This window comes from Neoarius graeffei, chromosome 10, assembly GCF_027579695.1.
Source record: "Neoarius graeffei isolate fNeoGra1 chromosome 10, fNeoGra1.pri, whole genome shotgun sequence".
Lineage (NCBI taxonomy): Eukaryota > Metazoa > Chordata > Actinopteri > Siluriformes > Ariidae > Neoarius > Neoarius graeffei.
The window spans coordinates 88,319,033-88,339,557 of record NC_083578.1 but is presented as its reverse complement, the minus strand read 5'-3'; the positions used below and the strand labels follow the sequence as shown (position 1 = coordinate 88,339,557).

Here is a 20,525-nt window from a genome sequence, read left to right as displayed (position 1 = left end):
ATTCGTCATTTCTGCTCCCGGTTTTGGAAATGTCTAACATATTGTGGTGTTATCGATATGAACGAAGGAAAGATGCGTCATTATTTGACTCGTAGTTAGTTTTGAGAAACGCCAGACCCATCTCTAATTTCTCTTTGAAAAGAGTCCATGCAGCTAGCTACATATGTAACTAACATAACTATTGTGTAGCTACTACAACAGCACAGCTGGCTAACATTAAGGGAGCTAATTACATTACGAAATGGTTTGAACGACCAAGTTGCTTCTACCGTCCTTTCCAGAAGAAGAAAGCTGTATCATATGTAACAATTAATTATAAATTTTTAGTTGCTGATTACGGAGTCCAGGATAGCCAGTGATAACATTTTCTTCCCCCCCCCCCAAAAAAAAAAAAACATCTGTTTTATTGCTTGCTACCTGAAAACCTCACATCAGTTTTCAGTTGAAAAAAGATGATTATTTTTAAACTAAATTTTAAAGAACTTAGACTTTCATGTGATAACAAGTTTGGCTCTCAAAGTGCGCTCTCTCTCTCTCTCTCTCTCTCTCTCTCTCTCTCTCTCTCTCCCTCTCTCTCTGTGTAAAAAGCATAATGAGTGTACTTACTGTCGTTCAGGAAACTGTGTTTAGCAAGCCAGTAAAGCCCCCTAGTGGATAGTTATATCATTGCACTTTTATTTAACAAATTCAGGTGTATTGTAACATTTAATACAATTCTTTACATAATTAGGAAGTGGTCATGGATGGAGCAATGATGGACAAATATTAAACATCTGTATTTTATAAAACACAGCAAGTTGGCCTAGTGGTTAGCGTGTCTGCCTCTTGATCAGGAGATCTACTCACGGTCGGGTCATACCAAAGGCCATCATAAAAATGGTACTTACTGCCGTCTGGCAAGGCACGCTGCAATACAGTGGGGAGTCAAACTCTTACAGTATTCAGGTAGTAACCAATAAAACAGATGTTCTGGGAGGAGGTAACAGGAGGACAGAGGATGGGAAGGAGCAGTAGCCTAGCCTAACAATAAGCAATACTGGACAATGTGCAATATCTCTCCTGCTGGCCCCTTCCTCTCTTCCCCGTATCTTATTCTTTTTATATTTGTATATGTAAATACTTACTTTAATTTAATTTATCTAGAAGTGTTTTCTCTATTTTCTATTCTCTGTTTCTCCTGTAATGATGCTGCTGGAATCTTAATTTCCCTGAGGGAACCTACGATCAATAAAGTTATATCTAATCTAATCTAATCTAATCTAGTTACCAGAGGACTAGCCCCCCACTCAGGGCTCGAAATTAACTTTTTTTCTTTGTGTCCCCCAGTGGTCCCGAATTCTGTGTTGTATTGTCCCGAATGGAAGCAATAGTGTCCCCATTTTTTTCCTCTCTGAAATAACCAGTGGTTAATATTATCATATGAAGTTACTATTATATTTGTAACTATGCGATTTTGAACCCTTTATATCATTTTTACAATAAGTCACAAGACACAAGCGACACATGTCCAATACATCATCTACTTCAAAATTAGTTATTGCATTTTCAGTTTATTAAACTTTGGCGATCTCACTGTATGAATAGATACCTGTTTATTTAAAGGGGCCAACTAGCTCATTCAGAAAATGTTTAAACTCCCTACATCTGCAGTACACTTTAGTTAAAATAAGACCCCTTTTATGTTCATTTCATCTACTTATACCTTGAATATCTGTTGGCACTTATAAGGCCAACTTATAATTTTCACCATTACCGTTATCCATTTTTATGAACTTTCCGTTATCCATTTTATGAACTTTCGCTGCCGAAACGTGGGCGCAAATGTTAGCAACATCAACATAGTGCCAGCAGGTCCGAGCCTAGTTGTGCTGCTGACTGACTAAACTTTCTGAACTAGAAAGACACCAAGAAAACTCACTTATTCTGTTGAACGGTATCTTCCGTCAATATCATCCACATCATTCCTGTTGTATTTTATAACGTGTCTAACAGTGTTCATTAAGTTCATTCAGTTGCTAGCGTTGCCTGCAGACCAGGCGATGACACTTTGGATCCTGAAGGTCCCGGAGACGTTATGTCTGGGCTTTCAGTTTCTTCCCCGCGGTCGGTCCGCTTCAACCACTTCAGCATTTTTGTTCTGGCAAGAGTCGGCGCAGCGTGTGCGGTAGCAATTCCATTCCAAGTCCATATAATGCGGACTCCGGCCGAAGATTCTAGAACAGAATGCGCTGCTCTGTAGCCTACGGATGCAGGTGCATCGAAAGTGTAGCTACTATGTATTTTTCGCTGTTAACGTTTTAAAATTAAAATTGACAAATTAGGTGAATGTCTACGTATGTGTTACGGCTTTGTAAATAATATTAATGTAGAACTTTTTTTCTAGATCTATTTTTTTCCATTGTCCCGGGATTGTCCCAGATATGATAATTTTGTGTCCCGATGACATTTTTTATGGTCCCCGGGACATCGGGACACCGTTAGTTTCGAGCGCTGCCCCCACTGTAACCCTAGCTGTATAGGCGAGAGGCCAAGGGCTACAAAAACGGAGATCGGCGCCACGTGGGAAGGGACTTGATTTTATAAAACAGGAGGAAAAAAACACTCATGTTTTAAAATAAAAAATGTATATATATTCTACCATTTTATTGGCCTAAAAAATGAATGATGACATTAATGATGAAAGGTGTGTAGGATTAATGGGACGGCTGTGTGTGTCTGTTTGGGTGGACTCTGAAACTATTCAGGTCTTTTCCACCTGTCTGTCTTTCTTCTGATGTGAGATGTATGTTCTCTTCATCTCTCATTAGGTGTGAACTGTGAGAACAACTACGATGACTGCATCAGTAACCCGTGTGTGCACGGTGTGTGTAATGACGGAATTAGCACATACAAGTGTGTGTGCAATCCCGGATACACAGGTATATACACCTGTGCATGCATGCACACACACACACACCCATGTATATTTTACAGTCTCACATTTTATCCATATCACACATGCCAGTCATTCCATTTATAAACACTTACAGTAAGTGATACATGTAATTTAACCACACACACACACACACACACACACACACACACACACACACACAGTGTCTTTAACTCTTTCTGCCTTATCTATCTCGCTTTCTCTCTCTTTTTCACATTTTATTTTCCATACTTATCCTCTCTAGCCTTCTTTTGTTTTTCCTTCTTTTCTCAATCCATCCTGACTCTGTCACTTCCTTTCATTTCTTTTTCTTCCTCTCTTTTCTGTCTCTCACTCTTTCTTTTCCTCTCTTTGCCTCTTTCTCAATCCTTTCCACATTTCTTTTTTCTTTTCTCTCTCTTCTTTCTTGTTTGTCATACTTTTTTCTTACTCTTTTTCTATCCTTCCCTCACTCTCCTTTCATATTATCCTTCTTATTCCTACTTTTTCCTTTCTACCTTCTTTCTCTTTACTCATTTTCCTCTGTCACTCTTTTCTTCCTTTCTCACTCCTCCTCTTTTCCTTTCTTCTCCTTTTTCTCATTTGGTCTTTTTTCTGTCATTTTTATTTTTCATATTTTCCTTCACTTTATACTTGCTTTGCTCTCCTTTCATCTTACCCTCCCTATTCCTGTGTTTCTTTCTTCCTCTGTCTCTCCCTCCATCCTCTGTCTCCATTGCTTTTATCGTCTTTCATTTCATATCCTTCTTTCTCTTTTTTCCTCACTCTTTCTTCCTCTCTCAATGCCTCTTTCTCACTCTTTTCCTTTTTTCTTTCTCTCTACATTCATCTTAACTTCACCATTCCTGCATTTCTCTTACTCCATCCCTCTCTTCTTTCTCGCCTTCGCTCTCTATCTTATTTTATTCTTTCCGTTATCTTTTTTCTCAATCTTTCTGCTTCTACCCTTATTTTTCATCTTATTCTTCCAATTCTTTCATCTCTCTCTCACTCCATCTCTCTTCCTGTCTTTCTTTCTCTTTAACTTCCTCACTCTATGCCTTTTTCTCCTTTTCTCTCTCCATCTTTCTCACACTTGTCTCCATCCTCCTCTGATTCTTCTTCTTTTCTTGTCTTCTTCTCACTCCACCTCCATGCCCAACATTCTTCTCACTGTGTTCTCTCTATAATTGTCTTCATCCCATGCCTGTGTCTCTCAGGTGAGCGGTGCACTGTGGAAATAGATGAGTGCAGCTCGAACCCGTGTCTCAGCGGAGGGACGTGTGTGGATAAAGTAAACGGGTTTCAGTGTCAGTGTCCGGCGGGGACTCACGGCCTGCTCTGCCACTCCGGAGCAGACCACTGCGCCCCTCAACCCTGCCGCAACGGAAAGTGCGAGGAGGTGCAGAACGGGTACGAGTCTGCTTTTTTCCCTCTGTTCCTTCCGTAGTTCTTCTGTAAATTCTCCTGAGGACGACTTACGAACAGCTTGATAAATGAGACCCCTATTTTTTAGCTTCACTTTAACTTCAATTTGTATGCATTTGCTTGTCTTTTTTTTGTGTGTGTGTGTGTGTGTGTGTGTGTGTGTGTGTGTGTGTGTGTGAAGGTATCGCTGTGTATGTTTCCCTGGTTACGAGGGTCAGAACTGCGATCAGGAGAAGAATGAATGTGAGTCGAACCCCTGTCAGTACGGAGGAACCTGCCTGGACGCTGTGAACAGCTACACTTGCAAGTGCCTGTTTGGCTACACTGGTGAGTGTGTGTGTGTGTGTGTGTGTGTGTGTGTGTGTGTGTGTGTGTGAGAGAGAGAGAGATAGAGAGAGAGAGAATAAGTGTTTATTAAACAATGCAAGTGTTAGTGTGACACTTCATTCTTCTATGCATTACTAAATTTTTATGGATAAATAAGTTTAAGTTTAAATTCCATCATACAGCCCTTTGTTAAATAAGTTGCATTATGGTATAATGTATATTATAACTTGTGTAATTGAACTTCTTTGTTTCCCTGATCACTGCTGCTACGATGCAGATAAATTCCACTAGTGTGACTGTGGCATTTTCGGTGTTAATTAGCCCCAAGCTAACTGTGGTATTCATTTGTCATATGAGGTGACAAAGATAAAGAATTATAATCCTCATCTAATGAAAAAAGGATGGTTAAAACATTTATAAAGCATTCATTCATTCTCTCTCTCTCTGTCTCTCTGCCTCTGTGTGTGTCTCTCTCTCTGTCTTTCTTTCTTTCTGCGTCTGTGTATGTCTCTCTGTCTGTCTCCCTCTCTCTCTCTCTGCCTCTTTGTGTGTGTCTCCCTCTCTCTCTGCCTCTGTCTCTCTCTCTCTTGCTCTCTGCCTCGGTCTTTCTGTCTCTCTCCCTCCCTCTCTCTTTCTCTCTGTCTGACTGTCTGTTTGTCTCTCTGCCTCTCTCTGACTGTCTGTCTTTCTGCCTCTGTCTGACTATCTCTCTCCCTCTCTTTCTCTCTGCCTCTGTCTGTCTCTCTCCCTCTCTCTCTGCCTCTGTCTCTCTCTGCCTCTTTCTGACTGTCTGTCTGTCTCTCTCTCCCCCGTCTATCTCTCTTTCTGCCTCTGTCTGACTCTCTCACCCTTTCTCTCTCTCTGCGCCTCTGTCTCCCTCTCTCTCTGTCTCTCTCTCTCTGCCTCGGTCTGTCTCTCTCTCTTTCTCTCTCTCTCTCTCTCTCTCTCTCTCTTTTTCTGCCTCTGTCTGACTGTCTGTCTTTCTCCCTCTCTCTTTCTGCCTCCCTTTGTCTATCTCACTTTCTGCCTCTCTCTCTCTCTCTCAGGCATGAATTGCGAGATAAACATTAATGAGTGTCAGTCAAACCCCTGTGGAAACAAGGGCACCTGCATTGATGGAATTAACAGCTACACCTGTATCTGCCCTCGGCCTTACACAGGTACACACGTACACTCACACACTCTCTGCTTAAAGCAGATACACAGAGCCTTTATTTTTAAATAAATTTCTGAGTGGATAGTATCTCCATCCTTGACTCTTGTATGCTGCATAAATGGGAATAAAAACATATATATTTTTGAGAAGTAAAATCGACCGCAAATTTGTCATTGGAACCGCCCCGCTGAGCCAGCCAGCCCTGAGCGCGTGACGTCACTGCAGGAACCGGCTTTAAGGCCGAGGCCTTTTACAGCTATAGACCAAAGTCATATCAATAAAAATTTATGGTGAAAGTAAGAAACACCGTTACCGACTCGCTCAACTAAGACTGATTTGACTTCACTGATTGTGGGTTGACTCTCATTAAAACAGGATGGGTGTTATAACTTATGCAACATACATGTGTATGCATGCATTTTCACTGATAAAACGTAAAAGGCTCATTAAATAATCAGATGAACTGAGAATCACATTCTGAAGCAAATTAAATAATCTTATACCGGTAACTTAAACACACAATACAGGTTACATGTATTAATCTAAATGCAGGTAAACAACGAGTGTTTTTGTTGTTTTATATCCAAATGAGAGTCGGCGCTTACCCGTCTGTGTTCTCGCTTCTTGAAGGCCGACCTTGTGGCCGATTGTTTTGAAACAATCTGACTTTCAGTTGTTTGTTCAGTTCGCCGTTCATTTCCTTCTTCCACATAAGGATGAGATATTGCTACTGAGGCGAGCATATCCAGCAGAGAAATCAGACAGCTGGTCCACTCATTCTCCATTTTCTCCATACTGAGTACTCCGCCATTGCTGCTCGGCTCAGGCAATTACTAAAACCTGGGACGGGACGTCACCGGTTTTAGCAACAACCACGAGGAGGTCACTACCTGAGCGATAATATGTCACGTCACGTCACGTCCCATGCCGTTCCGTCCCAGGTTTTAGCAACAACCCTCTGCTCACACTCCGGGAGAACTGGTGCACCTGAACTTACTTTCCTTTTCTTGTAGTTTTCATTTCCTTTAATTGTTGGTACTGCACCCTCTTTCAATACGGGCTTATAGCCAACGCTCCTCAACAGACCAGAGGTCCCGTACGAGTCTTCAGTAAAATGTGCAGAGGAGAGGAGAGACCACTTTGTAGGCGCCCAATGTGCCCGTGAACTTCTCACAAAACGCGTCCAAATCCTTGCAGTTTGAACATTCTTGGGCCATGAATGCAACGTAAATCCACCTTCTGTCATGTTGCTGCACCGGCCAGCAACACATCTACGTGGCATGGCGATAAATTAGCTCAAAATGGAGGATCGGAGTTGCAGTCAGCTCTGTGTTTTAGTATAGCGGAAATGGCGATGAGACTGATAGACTTCCTGCTGTGACGTTGCGGACGTCAAGGTCATTCACTCAGACCGCTACCTATATAAATCACTTTAGTCGTAAAAATTACTATATTAGATTTATTGCTAACGCTTAAAACTATTCCTGTGCCATTCTTGAGGTCTCAAGGCATTTATAAACAAAAAGTGAGGCCATGGCTCTGCGTATCTCCTTTAAGAAAGTTTTGTGAGAGCAAACAATACTCATATTCACAAACATATCTGATACCTAGTATTGCACGTCTGTAGTAATCATGCTCCATTCCCACGGGATAAACAATCTCTGTAAAAAGCACAGAGACGCGAGAGTCTTCACGTGTACATACAGCCGTCACAGCAAACGAGTCAAGTCTACGTCTCTGTGTTAATTCAGACTGATTGTTTTAAATTGTTATATTTTTAAACTCGACTAGTTTTAGTTTGGTTTCAACGGGAGATGGTGAAAAAAAAGAATCGATCATGTCTTGGAATGCCTTTATACTGAAGAAAAAATGACTGGGTATTTACCAGAATGTTCATTTGGATGAGATATATGTTACCTTGGGTTAGTTTTACAGGTTTTTTTTTTTTTTTTATATACGAGGTAAACTATGTTGTATAAAAGATGCAGGGATGAGAGTTTTCCGCTTTTCGGCGGATTTCCGCTTTTTCTGAGCAAAAATCGATATTATGCCAAATCCGTTGAGATTTTTTTTTTTCATTGAGGGGGGGTTGGGGTATGTTCCTTCGTGATACTCAAGAGTACGACGATGTTACATGTTTACATTTTCGCCATCTTTAGTCTCGCTAAGTCTCACGGTAGAATACGTGTTATCTACAATGTAATTGGCCAAAACATCGCTGGCGAGAGCAGGATAGCCAATCATAACAGTTGTTACAAGAGTGTGGGAGAGAACAAAAGCCAATCATAACAGTTCTTACAAAAGTACCCGCATTGTTCTATTTTATCGAAACTTGCACATGTTCATCGTCGCTGCGCTTCAAAAATGCGTTTCTCTTTCGTATCGGCTTTTTTACTCAAAATGCCGAATACAATTGACAAGCGAGACGAAGCGAAGGTGCGTGAAATCGATGCTGGTATAAAAAACAGAGAGAGGACTGACAAGCTTTTGTCTTTGTCCAAAAGGCTGAAGAAGAAGTCGAAATGATTAAATGAAAATGAGAAGTGACTGTGAACTATAAATAATTGTATAAAGTGTACATAGACATTATCCCATAAACTTAGCATTCGTTTGATTTAATACATTGAACATGTATATGATGGTCAGTAAATCTGAATTAATGCTGACAGTTTTGAAAACTTAAATATTTCAAAAGACTTTGAAATCATATGCAACTAATGAGGACATAGGGTGACTGACCTTTTCTCCCTAAGAAATTTTATTTAATATATGAACATTTTGATAATTAATAAAACTTACATTTAATGTGAATTTAGTTTGTCATTTTTGTTGATCATAAATTATAACCATACCCTTGAATGTAGAATGTGATTTTATTTTGAATTCAAACAATACTCCTATTGATTTGAAACATATTTTCATGTAAATATATAAAAAAGACAACAGATTTTTTTATCTACTACAGCTCAGATTGCAGGAAAAGTGGTTTGTAAGGCCTTATTTTTCAAAATTTTCCTGGGGGGTATCCCTCCCAGACCCCCGGCTTCGGGCGCCATCTTGTTTTCTGCTTTTTTGGTGACCACCCACTCTCATCCCTGAAGATGGTGTAATATTTCCTGACATGTCTGAGCAGGGTGTGACTAAAATCCCAGAAGCACACCTGTAACAATTACATTACTCCATCCCATCTTCGGCATATAAAAGTAATCCGAACAAGTCTGCTTAAGTCTGACAGTTTACCCAAAATGTGCCTTGGGCCACGCCTCCTACCTGAGTCTGATATATATATATCTGTGTAAAATACTTAACACTAATAATATTTGCTGAGGAAGAACATGATTTGGCTTCAACGTGTAACGATACGTCGTCCGTTTTTTAGTCTGAACAGAATGTCATACAGAGTTGGACACAACTTCACTATTTTCATGCCTATCCTTACTGTCTTATAGGAAGGAACTGTGAGGACGAGTTAGTGCCGTGTGCGACTCAACCATGTCAGAGAGGAGGTGTGTGTCAGCCGTCGTTCGATTACACCTCCTACACCTGCAAGTGTCCCACTGGTTGGCAAGGTGAGCGTGTTGTCTTTAATGGAAAATTTTCTTCCTGAGCTTTTTAGTCGGTATTAAAGAGTGTGTGTGTGTGTGTGTGTGTGTGTGTAGGAACCCACTGTACAGAGGATGTGGACGAATGCAAGAAGAACCCGTGTCTGAACAGTGCTCACTGTCTGAACAATCAGGGCAGCTACGTGTGCAGCTGCCAGCCCGGGTACACCGGTGTGAACTGCCAGACTAACATCGACGACTGCAGCTCCAGTGAGTACACACACACACACACACACACACGCTGCTGTAAATCTAGCCTCTCTAAACTATAGACCCTTTTCACTCACGTGACCTTCGTAAACGCGACTGCCATTTTCGACATGAAGAAATAACGGTTTATGGCACAGACCCTTTCAGTTCTCGCTCATCTAGCTGCTACAATGACTGCTTAGACTGCAACAATAATACCTAACACACAGGGCTTGAAATTAACTTTTTTTCTTTGTGTCCCCCAGTGGTCCCGAATTCTGTGTTGTATTGTCCCGAATGGAAGCAATAGTGTCCCCATTTTTTTCCTCTCTGAAATAACCAGTGGTTAATATTATCATATGAAGTTACTATTATATTTGTAACTATGCGATTTTGAACCCTTTATATCATTTTTACAATAAGTCACAAGACACAAGTGACACATGTCCAATACATCATCTACTTCAAAATTACAGTTATTGCATTTTCAGTTTATTAAACTTTGGCGATCTCACTGTATGAATAGATACCCGTTTATTTAAAGGGGCCAACTAGCTCATTCAGAAAATGTTTCAACTCCCTACATCTGCAGTACACTTTAGTTGAAAATAAGACCCCTTTTATGTTCATTTCATCTACTTATACCTTGAATATCTGTTGGCACTTATAAGGCCAACTTATCATTTTCACCATTACCGTTATCCATTTTTATGAACTTTCCGTTATCCATTTTTATGAACTTTCCGTTATCCATTTTTATGAACTTTCCGTTATCCATTACCGTTATCCATTTTTATGAACTTTCCGTTATCCATTTTTATGAACTTTCCGTTATCCATTTTTATGAACTTTCCGTTATCCATTTTATGAACTTTCGCTGCCGAAACGTGGGTGCAAATGTTAGCAACATCAGCATAGTGCCAGCAGGTCTGAGCCTAGTTGTGCTGCTGACTGACTAAACTTTCTGAACTAGAAAGACACCAAGAAAACTCACTTATTCTGTTGAACGGTATCTTCCGTCAATATCATCCACATCATTCCTGTTATATTTTATAACGTGTCTAACAGTGTTCATTAAGTTCATTCAGTTGCTAGCGTTGCCTGCAGACCAGGCGAGGACACTTTGGATCCTGAAGGTCCCGGAGACGTTATGTCTGGGCTTTCAGTTTCTTCCCCGCGGTCGGTCCGCTTCAACCACTTCAGCATTTTTGTTCTGGCAAGAGTCGGCGCAGCGTGTGCGCTAGCAATTCCATTCCAAGTCCATATAATGCGGACTCCGGCCGAAGATTCTAGAACAGAATGCGCTGCTCTGTAGCCTACGGATGCAGGTGCATCGAAAGTGTAGCTACTATGTATTTTTCGCTGTTAACATTTTAAAATTAAAATTGACAAATTAGGTGAATGTCTACAGTGGTGCTTGAAAGTTTGTGAACCCTTTAGAATTTTCTATATTTCTGCATAAATATGACCTAAAACATCATCAGATTTTCACACAAGTCCTAAAAGTAAATAAAGAGAACCCAGTTAAACAAATGAGACAAAATATTATACTTGGTCATTTATTTATTGAGGAAAATGATCCAATATTACATATCTGTGAGTGGCAAAAGTATGTGAACCTCTAGGATTAGCAGTTAATTTGAAGGTGAAATTAGAGTCAGGTGTTTTCAATCAATGGGATGACAATCAGGTGTGAGTGGGCACCCTGTTTTATTTAAAGAACAGGGATCTATCAAAGTCTGATCTTCACAACACGTGTTTGTGGAAATGTATCATGGCACGAACAAAGGAGATTTCTGAGGACCTCAGAAAAATTATTGCTGATGCTCATCAGGCTGGAAAAGGTTACAAAACCATCTCTAAAGAGTTTGGACTTCACCAATCCACAGTCAGACAGATTGTGTACAAATGGAGGAAATTCAAGACCATTGTTACCCTCCCCAGGAGTGGTCGACCAACACAGATCACTCCAAGAGCAAGGCATGTAATAGTCAGTGAGGTCACAAAGGACCCCAGGGTAACTTCTAAGCAACTGAAGGCCTTTCTCACATTGGCTAATGTTAATGTTCATGAGTCCACCATCAGGAGAACACTGAACAACAATGGTGTGCATGGCAGGGTTGCAAGGAGGAAGCCACTGCTCTCCAAAAAGAACATTGCTGCTCATCTGCAGTTTACTAAAGGTCATGTGGACAAGTCAGAAGGCTATTGGAAAAATGTTTTGTGGATGGATGAGACCAAAATGGAAATTTTGGTTTAAATGAGAAGCGTTATGTTTGGAGGAAGGAAAACACTGCATTCCAGCATAAGAACCTTATCCCATCTGTGAAACATGGTGGTGGTAGTATCATGGTTTGGGCCTGTTTTGCTGCATCTGGGCCAGGATGGCTTGCCATCATTGATGGAACAATTAATTCTGAATTATACCAGTGAATTCTAAAGGAAAATGTCAGGACATCTGTCCATGAACTGAATCTCAAGAGAAGGTGGGTCATGCAGCAAGACAACGACCCTAAGCACACAAGTCATTCTACTAAAGAATGGTTAAAGAAGAATAAAGTTAATGTTTTGGAATGGCCAAGTCAAAGTCCTGACCTTAATTCAATCGAAATGTTGTGGAAGGACCTGAAGCGAGCAGTTCATGTGAGGAAACCCACCAACATCCCAGAGTTGAAGCTGTTCTGTACGGAGGAATGGGCTAAAATTCCTCCAAGCCGGTGTGCAGGACTGATCAACAGTTACCGGAAACGTTTAGTTGCAGTTATTGCTGCACAGGGGGATCACATCAGATACTGAAAGCAAAGGTTCACATACTTTTGCCACTCACAGATATGTAATATTGGATCATTTTCCTCAATAAATAAATTACCAAGTATAATATTTTTGTCTCATTTGTTTAACTGGGTTCTCTTTATCTACTTTTAGGACTTGTGTGAAAATCTGATGATGTTTTAGGTCATATTTATGCAGAAATATAGAAAATTCTAAAGGGTTCACAAACTTTCAAGCACCACTGTACATATGTGTTACGGCTTTGTAAATAATATTAATGTAGAATTTTTTTTCTAGATCTATTTTTTTTCCATTGTCCCGGGATTGTCCCAGATATGATAATTTTGTGTCCCGATGACATTTTTTATGGTCCCCGGGACATCGGGATACCGTTAGTTTCGAGCGCTGCTAACACACATTTAAGTGTCCGTCGTAAAGACGTGAAACTCGTCGAGTGACGAGTGTGTTCATTGATAAGCTAACACAATCTAAAAGTAGACATACCATCACACTGCCCTGGCGCTGTGTACAGTTTACCTTCTATGGTTTGTGCACTCACTATTTGCCATTACTTTCTCCAACCCAGTGTTCGAACTATGCCGATATTTTCGGGGGGTCCCTTTATTTCCCTGGGGGGGGGCTTGCGCTTGTCTCAGAGCGCGGATCTCCAAACACATGAGAAGCCTATCTTACGCACATATCACGCGGACTCCACACCTCCACACACGCATCGCGTCTGAAGTCATAACTCATCAGGGGAAATCGTGTCCGCATTGGCATGTTCAAAAAACAACCTCGCGTCAACAATGATACCACACGCAAGAAAAAAAAAACAGTCAGGCTACTCAACACATCTGATCCACAGCAGCACCAAAGCATCACTGGAAATCATGTCAACAACCAATCTTCCATTTCAACATGTAGTGGAAGTTCATTATGTCTGACTACTTAAGTATTTTTAAGTTCGTTTCTTAGACAAGGATTTTAAGCTTGTTACCTTGTTGACAGTTTCGGCGTGAAACTTCCGCCTTCCTCAGAATTGTCACCAGAATGTTAGGTGGTGACGTGCCTTATCAGCTGATGTTATGTTACGGAGGCGTGAACGTCCTGTCCGATTTGACAGGTAGTCCACGCCTCCTGCTGTCAGGTCGCTCAAGAAAATAGAGGAAGAAAATAGATACCAGCGTTGGATTTTAGAGGCAGTGGAGATACGCAAGCGGGCAGAAAGGACGATAAACCGGGATGAGGGAGCGTACGCGCTGTCGCACACCTGGAGCGCCGTCCTGGGGGAGCGACCTGACAGCAGGAGGCGTGGACTACCTGTCAAATCGGACAGGACGTTCACGCCTCCGTAACGTAACATAAGCTGATAAGGCACGTCACCACCTAACATCTGGTGACAATTCTGAGGAAGGCGGAAGTTTCACGCCGAAACTGTCAACAAGGTAACGAGCTTAAAATCCTTGTCTAAGAAACGAACTTAAAAATAATTCCATTTCAACACCGTCAACAAACAAATGGCACCACAAACATGAACGAATCAGTCAGGCTACCGATTCCAAACCCACAGCAGACGAATAATTAAATGCATCTTACCTTAAAGCAGAATCGACCACAAAGGAAGTCTGTTGGCACACTTATTTCTACTAGTTTGCGTCCCCAACCTGGCAGCAGCAGTCGTTGTCATATCGGTTTATTTTATCTTTGATGTAAACACAACACTTCGGATATGCAAATGCTTCCCGTTACACACGATTGCTATGTCAATAAACATCATTTTGCCAATATTTTATAGACCATCCATCTTCTCCGTCGGTCAGCATCTGTCGGGATCCGATAAAATGATAAATCTTGCCTTGTGTGTTGATGGTTACTACATCCAGGTGCACAACAATATAATGGCATGATGGAAGTCTTGCTGAAAGTAAAAACTTTCTTTGATGGCTATATTCCTTTCGATGCTTCGCCGTCATTCCTCGTTGTTGGCTGTGGTAGACTACTGGTGTAGTCTACCACAAATGTCCAAAATGGCGGCCGCGTTTGTCGTGACGTCACGTGAAAAGGGTCCATAGCCCAAAGACCTCAAGCCGCTGCAACTGTTTTGTCTCAGATCCACTGCGATCACCTTTCAAAAGCCCAATTACAAACCTGAATAACCTGCTTTGGATAATCAAATTGTACCTGTGGATTTGACTGCCACACTAACGATGTAATAAAGACTTGCACTAAAGAGGGTTTAGGAAAGGAATGTGGTCCACATCAGATGATCAGTGGTCTCAAGTTGCTTTTTAGTTTCATTATTCCACATTTGATAGCACATTATACCACAGTGCTGATGAATTCTTGATTCTGATTGGTTTGGGGTTTGTATATCGGATGCTTCACGTACAAAGATGAGAAATGTGTGTAATCGTTGATATGGTGAAGTTTTCTCTGAGGAAATGTATGGAAGGAGTCTGAAGAGCCGGCGTTCTGTACGGTAACAGTCAGATTAAATGGTTCCTGACAAGCTGCATTATTTATTTATTTTCTTTTATTTTATCCTTAAAAAGTTCAAGAGCCTAGTGCAGGAACGACTGTTAAAGCTGCTGTACCGTTAGCAATCACTGGTGTTGGATGTTCAGCAACGTTAATTGTAACTGTACATGGATAAAAAGTATGATGCGTCATTGTTTAATTAAACATAATTGTGACCATCTGGTGATTTTATTACAAGAGGAATAAAATACTTTCGGATGTGATGTTATAGGAAAATAATCAACTTTGTGGTCGTAACAGTAACTCCACTTTGCTTTGGGTCGCACTGCACAACACCTTCATTGATTATTTTCCTGTAAGAATACTCAATAAGTATAATATTCTCTCTATGGAACATATTCTCGACAGTAGAGATAAAAACATTTTGTTTGTGTGTGTGTGTGTGTGTGTGTGTGTGTGATGTAAACCTTTAAGATCCTTGTATCAACGGAGGCTCGTGTGTAGACAAAGTGGGCCGGTTCTTGTGCGAGTGCAGGCCGGGTTTCTATGGTGACCGATGTGAGGAGGAAGTGAACGAGTGCGCGAGCTCCCCCTGCAGGCACGGAGGAACCTGTACAGACTTCGTCAACAGCTACACGTGCCAGTGTCAGCCCGGCTTCAGCGGCATCAACTGCGAACGCAACATTCCAGAATGCACAGAGACGTAAGCGCTGTCGACTTTTAATTCACACTGTAACAAGAATATTTTAAATATTGTGTCAATGACATCAGTAAGAAAATATATCGTGCTGTGCTTGGAGTCAGATTGTCCAAGACGCTCAGTAAAACACTTCCTGCTAATTTCCTTATAAAATTACACACACTGTACCTCGGACTACTTATACTTATGTGCTTCATCATTTCTTAAAGGGATAGTTCGGGATTTTTGACATGAATCTGTATGGCATCCCCATCAATAGTGTCGTGCAAACACACTGACTTACCCCTGACAGCATCTTGTGAGTCCAGTTCTTGTCCAGTTTTGGTCCAGACGAAAGTAGTCTGGCAAGTTTGTTGGGGTCACGAAAGTAAAACGTTTTTCGTCTCAAAACAGTGTGTGTTCAAAAGAGTGATATATTTGCATCACAAAACCGTTGCCAAATAAAAAGTCAGACCTCGAAATCGCTTGGCACTATTTTCTCTCCCTTCTTATCACTGCGCGCTGCCGCCAGGTGACAGCCACGGCTGTTTCATTCATTGTTTTAGTGATGGGAATTTCGGCTCTTTTTCGGGAGCCGGCTCTTTTGGCCCTTCTTACTATAAGGAGCCGGCTCTTTCGGCTCCCAAACGGCTCCTGAGATTTTATTTTTGATTTAATTGCTGCAATTAACTAGTTAATTAATTACATTATTATTTATATTTTATCAATAGGATGTTTTCCATTTTATTTTTTAGTTTTTGTAGCCATTGTAAAGCTTTGTAAAGTATAGCAGTGTAACAATGTTCTAGCTATAGAAATAAAACTTACTTACCAATTAATAAATTATTTTCTCACAAACATAATGCAAAACTGTGTTATATTACCAATATAAAATACACAGAAGACATCAACTGTTTATCCTTTATGGCTTTATTTCACACTCGACCTTGAACAAAATGCCACAAAATAAATTATGAAGTATAAATCAGGCCTGAGAAACTATGAAGCAAAGTTGGAAATTATTTTAACAAACACAGAACAATGTGCAACAAAATATGTGGCACCTTGAGCGCATGTAAAAAGAGAAAAAAGTGCCACACTCTGCTCCACCAATAATGAGAAGCCGCTGGAACAGCAAATATGCTCCTGTTATAATGACTGCTGTCTCGTTGTATACCGCAGATTAATCTGGCCATGCCAAGGCGGTTGCCGACCAAACCTGTCAATTTATGAGCGACAATTTATATCATGAGCTTTAGGAATTCATGGCAACAAAACAATGATCATGGTTGTCAAATAGACAATCATCCTTCAGCTGAGCTGAACTCTGTCTCTCTCTCTCTCTGTCTCTCTCTCTCTCTCTCTGAGGCACCTAAGGACAAAAAACTAATTCGGCTCCCCAACTCGGCTCCCACCGAAGAGCCGGCTCCCGTCGTTCACTTCAAAGAGCCGGCTCTTTGAACCGGATCATTCGCGACCGACACATCACTACATTGTTTACTGCTAGCAAAGTTAGCGACAACATGTCTGACTACAACGGTGAAATGTGTGCGGAGATTCAGCCACATCTTTGTTGCTACAGCCTGGATAGTCACAAGTGCGCACCATTTTCACAAATATATTATTGTATAGGTTATAGAAGGTGATAAATTTGTCGCTGTTCTTGCTCTCAAATTAGCTTGTTAGCGCCGCTGATCTGAACTCCTAATCACTGCCAAACAATGGGAAAGGTGTTGATTCCTGCGCAGATGTCAGCATGACAGCGCGCAGTGATACCGAGGGAGAGAAAATAGTGCCAAGCGATTTCGAGGTCTGACTTTTTATTTGGCAACGGTTTTGTGATGCAAATATATCACTCTTTTGAACACATACTGTTTTGAGACGAAAAACGTTTTACTTTCGTGACCCCAACAAACTTGCCGGACTACTTTCGTCTGGACCAAAACTGGACAAGAACTGGACTCACAGGATGCTGTCAGGGCTAAGTCAGTGTGTTTGCACGACACTATTGATGGGGATGCCATACAGATTCATGCCAAAAATCCCGAACTATCCTTTTAAGCTATTAAACATTATTTTCTTGGTGCATGACATCACTCAGCGCCCCCATGTACGACGAGGTTGAGTGGAATAACTGTTTTATTCTATCCACATTCATTGGATTTTGAGAAGCAGAGCGTTTTTATTTTTTGCAAATTCGATGAATAAAAACTTTATACAAAACGTCCGACAAAATAATTTCTGCTTAGACGGACTTCTTAAAAACCTATCGATGGCGGCACAAATTGACTTTAGTGTTGTTTTTTTATAGAAAGTGCCGTCTTGCTGTCGTGCCGAGGTATAGAACAGCTTTAGACATTTATTTAATTCTTCCTTGGACATTTCAGTTCTGTAATTTTCAAACTTCTTTGAGCTTTTGAACCAGTCTAAAAAAATTCAACAAATTTTAATGCTTAAAGATGAAGAATGTAAACAAACCGGCGAAATGGCAGTGGCAAAATGTGATAATAATAATAATTCTTGAAAAATAAAAAACGACAAGTTCTTACCATAAAATACTTTTATTCCATATTTTGTTGCGCTTTGTATTTTTGGGGGTTTTGTTTTCGAGTCGAGTTTTTATTTTGTCCTCAGTTGGTTCAGCAGCACGCGCCGCCATTTTGTTTTTCTCTACTCACAGTATATGAGTAGAGTAGTCAATCAGAGCGCACGATTGCTCATATCCAGTGAATGCGGATATAATAATATTTATTATTATTAATTAATATTGTGTAGTATAATGACACAAAACAGCAAAACATTATTACAGTGCTATTATAGAGTACTTTTACGGTTGATAAGTGTTCTTTATCATCCCCTTCACCTCTCTCTGCAGCTCATGTCTGAATAACGGCACGTGTGTGGACGGCATAAACCGGTTCTCCTGCCGGTGTCGTCCCGGGTTCACTGGCTTGTTCTGCCAGTATGAGATTAACGAGTGTGAATCACAGCCGTGTAGAAATGGAGGCACCTGCACAGATGGTGTGGGAACGTTCCACTGCACCTGTCCTATGGAGTACACTGGTCGATTCTGCCAGGTACACACACACACACAAAATTATAAACTATGTATATCTTGCCCTCATGCATACAGTTACACCTGATCGTGTTTGTACCTTTTTTGGCTATGTGGTTCTTTGTGTGTGTTTGTAGTCGATGGAGAATCTGTGCAAAAACATCCAGTGTAAGAATGATGGAAAGTGTGTGCAGCAGGAGACCACATGGCACTGTCGGTGTCCTCAGGACTGGAGCGGCCTCTACTGTGACATCCCCAACATCTCGTGCCAAAACGCCGCTATCGAGAAAGGTCTGTTAGATGATCTCTGAATCTAAAGCCTTGTCTCGTTGGTTAGCAACATGGCTAATGTTAATCTCCATCTTACGACAGATACCCAACATTCTCCAACAAACACTATCATTGTTCAAGACATACGGTGGGCACAAATTAAAAAAGGCACCATTTTTGAACAAATGATGAAGTCCTCCATCACTCTTAACATCGTCCAGCCAATACCTAACCCCTCTAATGTCACTAGTTTGCTTTAAAATAGGCTTTAAAATTGATCTGGAAAATAATTAATAAGCCACATAAACTCTTGAGGGTGAGTGAGGAGATTCCAGGTACTCCTAGACGTTTAAGCATTGTGTGTGCAATTTCTGGGGGGGGGTTTACATTTTGGACTACTTTATTACAAGTTACCACTCAAATAAAACCACTAAGATATTAAAGTGAAAGAAAAAAAGGCCTGTGATGTTCTCTGATTTAATGGTTAGGCTATGGTGTGTGTGTGTGTGAGAGAGAGAGAGATGCTGAACATTTATTTGGATATGTGTGTGTGTGTGTGTGTGTGTGTGTGTGTGTGTGTGTGTGTGTGTGTGTGATGTTCACTGTTCAGGTGTAGCAGTGGAGCAGCTGTGTCAAAACGGTGGACAGTGTGTAAACAAGGATAATACACACTACTGCTCATGCCAGGTGGGTTGGACGGGCAGCTACTGTGAGACAGGGATTGACGAGTGTCTGTCCAGTCCCTGCAGGAATGGAGGGACATGTGTGGACTACCAGGGAGGATATGACTGCCAGGTAAAAATAAATAAATAGCTTGACATAAATATTGATCATTTGTGTTGTCAAACCTTCATCATCATATTTAAACAATGATTAAACAACTTGTATAACTTTCTACGAATATAATGTGTTTCTTGTGATATAGATGTCTGGTGACAGTGCTCTCTCTCTCTCTCTCTCTCTCTCTCTCTGTTGCTCTCTCTCTGTCTCTCTCAGTGTAAGCCTGGATATCAGGGAGTGAACTGCGAGTATGATGTGAACGAGTGTCAGTCGAACCCATGCCGTCATGGAGGCACCTGCATCAATCTGGTGAACCACTTCTACTGCTCTTGCCCACCTGGAACCAAAGGTACCAGAGACACCCAGGTGTATGAGAGTGCTATAGAGAATGTGTTCAAAATCTATAACAGAATATCAGTCTGATACCAGGTAGTGTTATTGGACTGATATTAGCATGCACTGGGATATTTACCAATCAGAATCAAGAATTGAACGGCTCTGTGACCAAAACTCTGAGCATTGATGTCACGTTCGTCATCGTGTTGTCCATTATTTATTTTTATTGTAGATCTGTGTATCATTTTTTCTCTTTTGTTTTACTGTCGTTTCCATTTTTCAGGTCATCAGTGTGAGGTGGATATCGACGAGTGTTCCACGGAGTTTGGCCCGCCCTGTTTGAATGGCGGTCACTGCATCGACGGTGTTGGTCAATACAAGTGTGTGTGTCCTCCCGGTTTTACCGGCAAGCGCTGTGAAGGTGACATTAACGAGTGCCGCCCATACCCGTGCCACAAACCCGGCAGCCTCGACTGCGTCCAGCTGGCTAACGACTATCAGTGCCGCTGTCGCCTCGGTTACACCGGTGAGACCATGTTCAC

General features: G+C 41.2%; 1 protein-coding gene across 2 annotated transcripts in view; it reads left to right on the top strand.

The window, feature by feature from the left end:
* The window catches only part of notch2 (notch receptor 2), a 125,984-nt gene that overhangs the window by 84,777 nt on the left and 20,682 nt on the right, over window positions 1–20,525 (top strand). For both annotated transcript variants that reach the window (XM_060932550.1, XM_060932551.1), the window contains exons 12-23: window positions 2,808–2,918; window positions 4,132–4,324; window positions 4,521–4,666; window positions 5,713–5,826; window positions 9,272–9,391; window positions 9,482–9,634; window positions 15,338–15,566; window positions 18,418–18,619; window positions 18,735–18,888; window positions 19,478–19,662; window positions 19,864–19,996; window positions 20,267–20,509. In XM_060932550.1, the coding sequence (XP_060788533.1) occupies window positions 2,808–2,918; window positions 4,132–4,324; window positions 4,521–4,666; window positions 5,713–5,826; window positions 9,272–9,391; window positions 9,482–9,634; window positions 15,338–15,566; window positions 18,418–18,619; window positions 18,735–18,888; window positions 19,478–19,662; window positions 19,864–19,996; window positions 20,267–20,509 (1,983 nt within the window). The remainder of the gene's footprint in view (window positions 1–2,807; window positions 2,919–4,131; window positions 4,325–4,520; window positions 4,667–5,712; window positions 5,827–9,271; window positions 9,392–9,481; window positions 9,635–15,337; window positions 15,567–18,417; window positions 18,620–18,734; window positions 18,889–19,477; window positions 19,663–19,863; window positions 19,997–20,266; window positions 20,510–20,525) is intronic.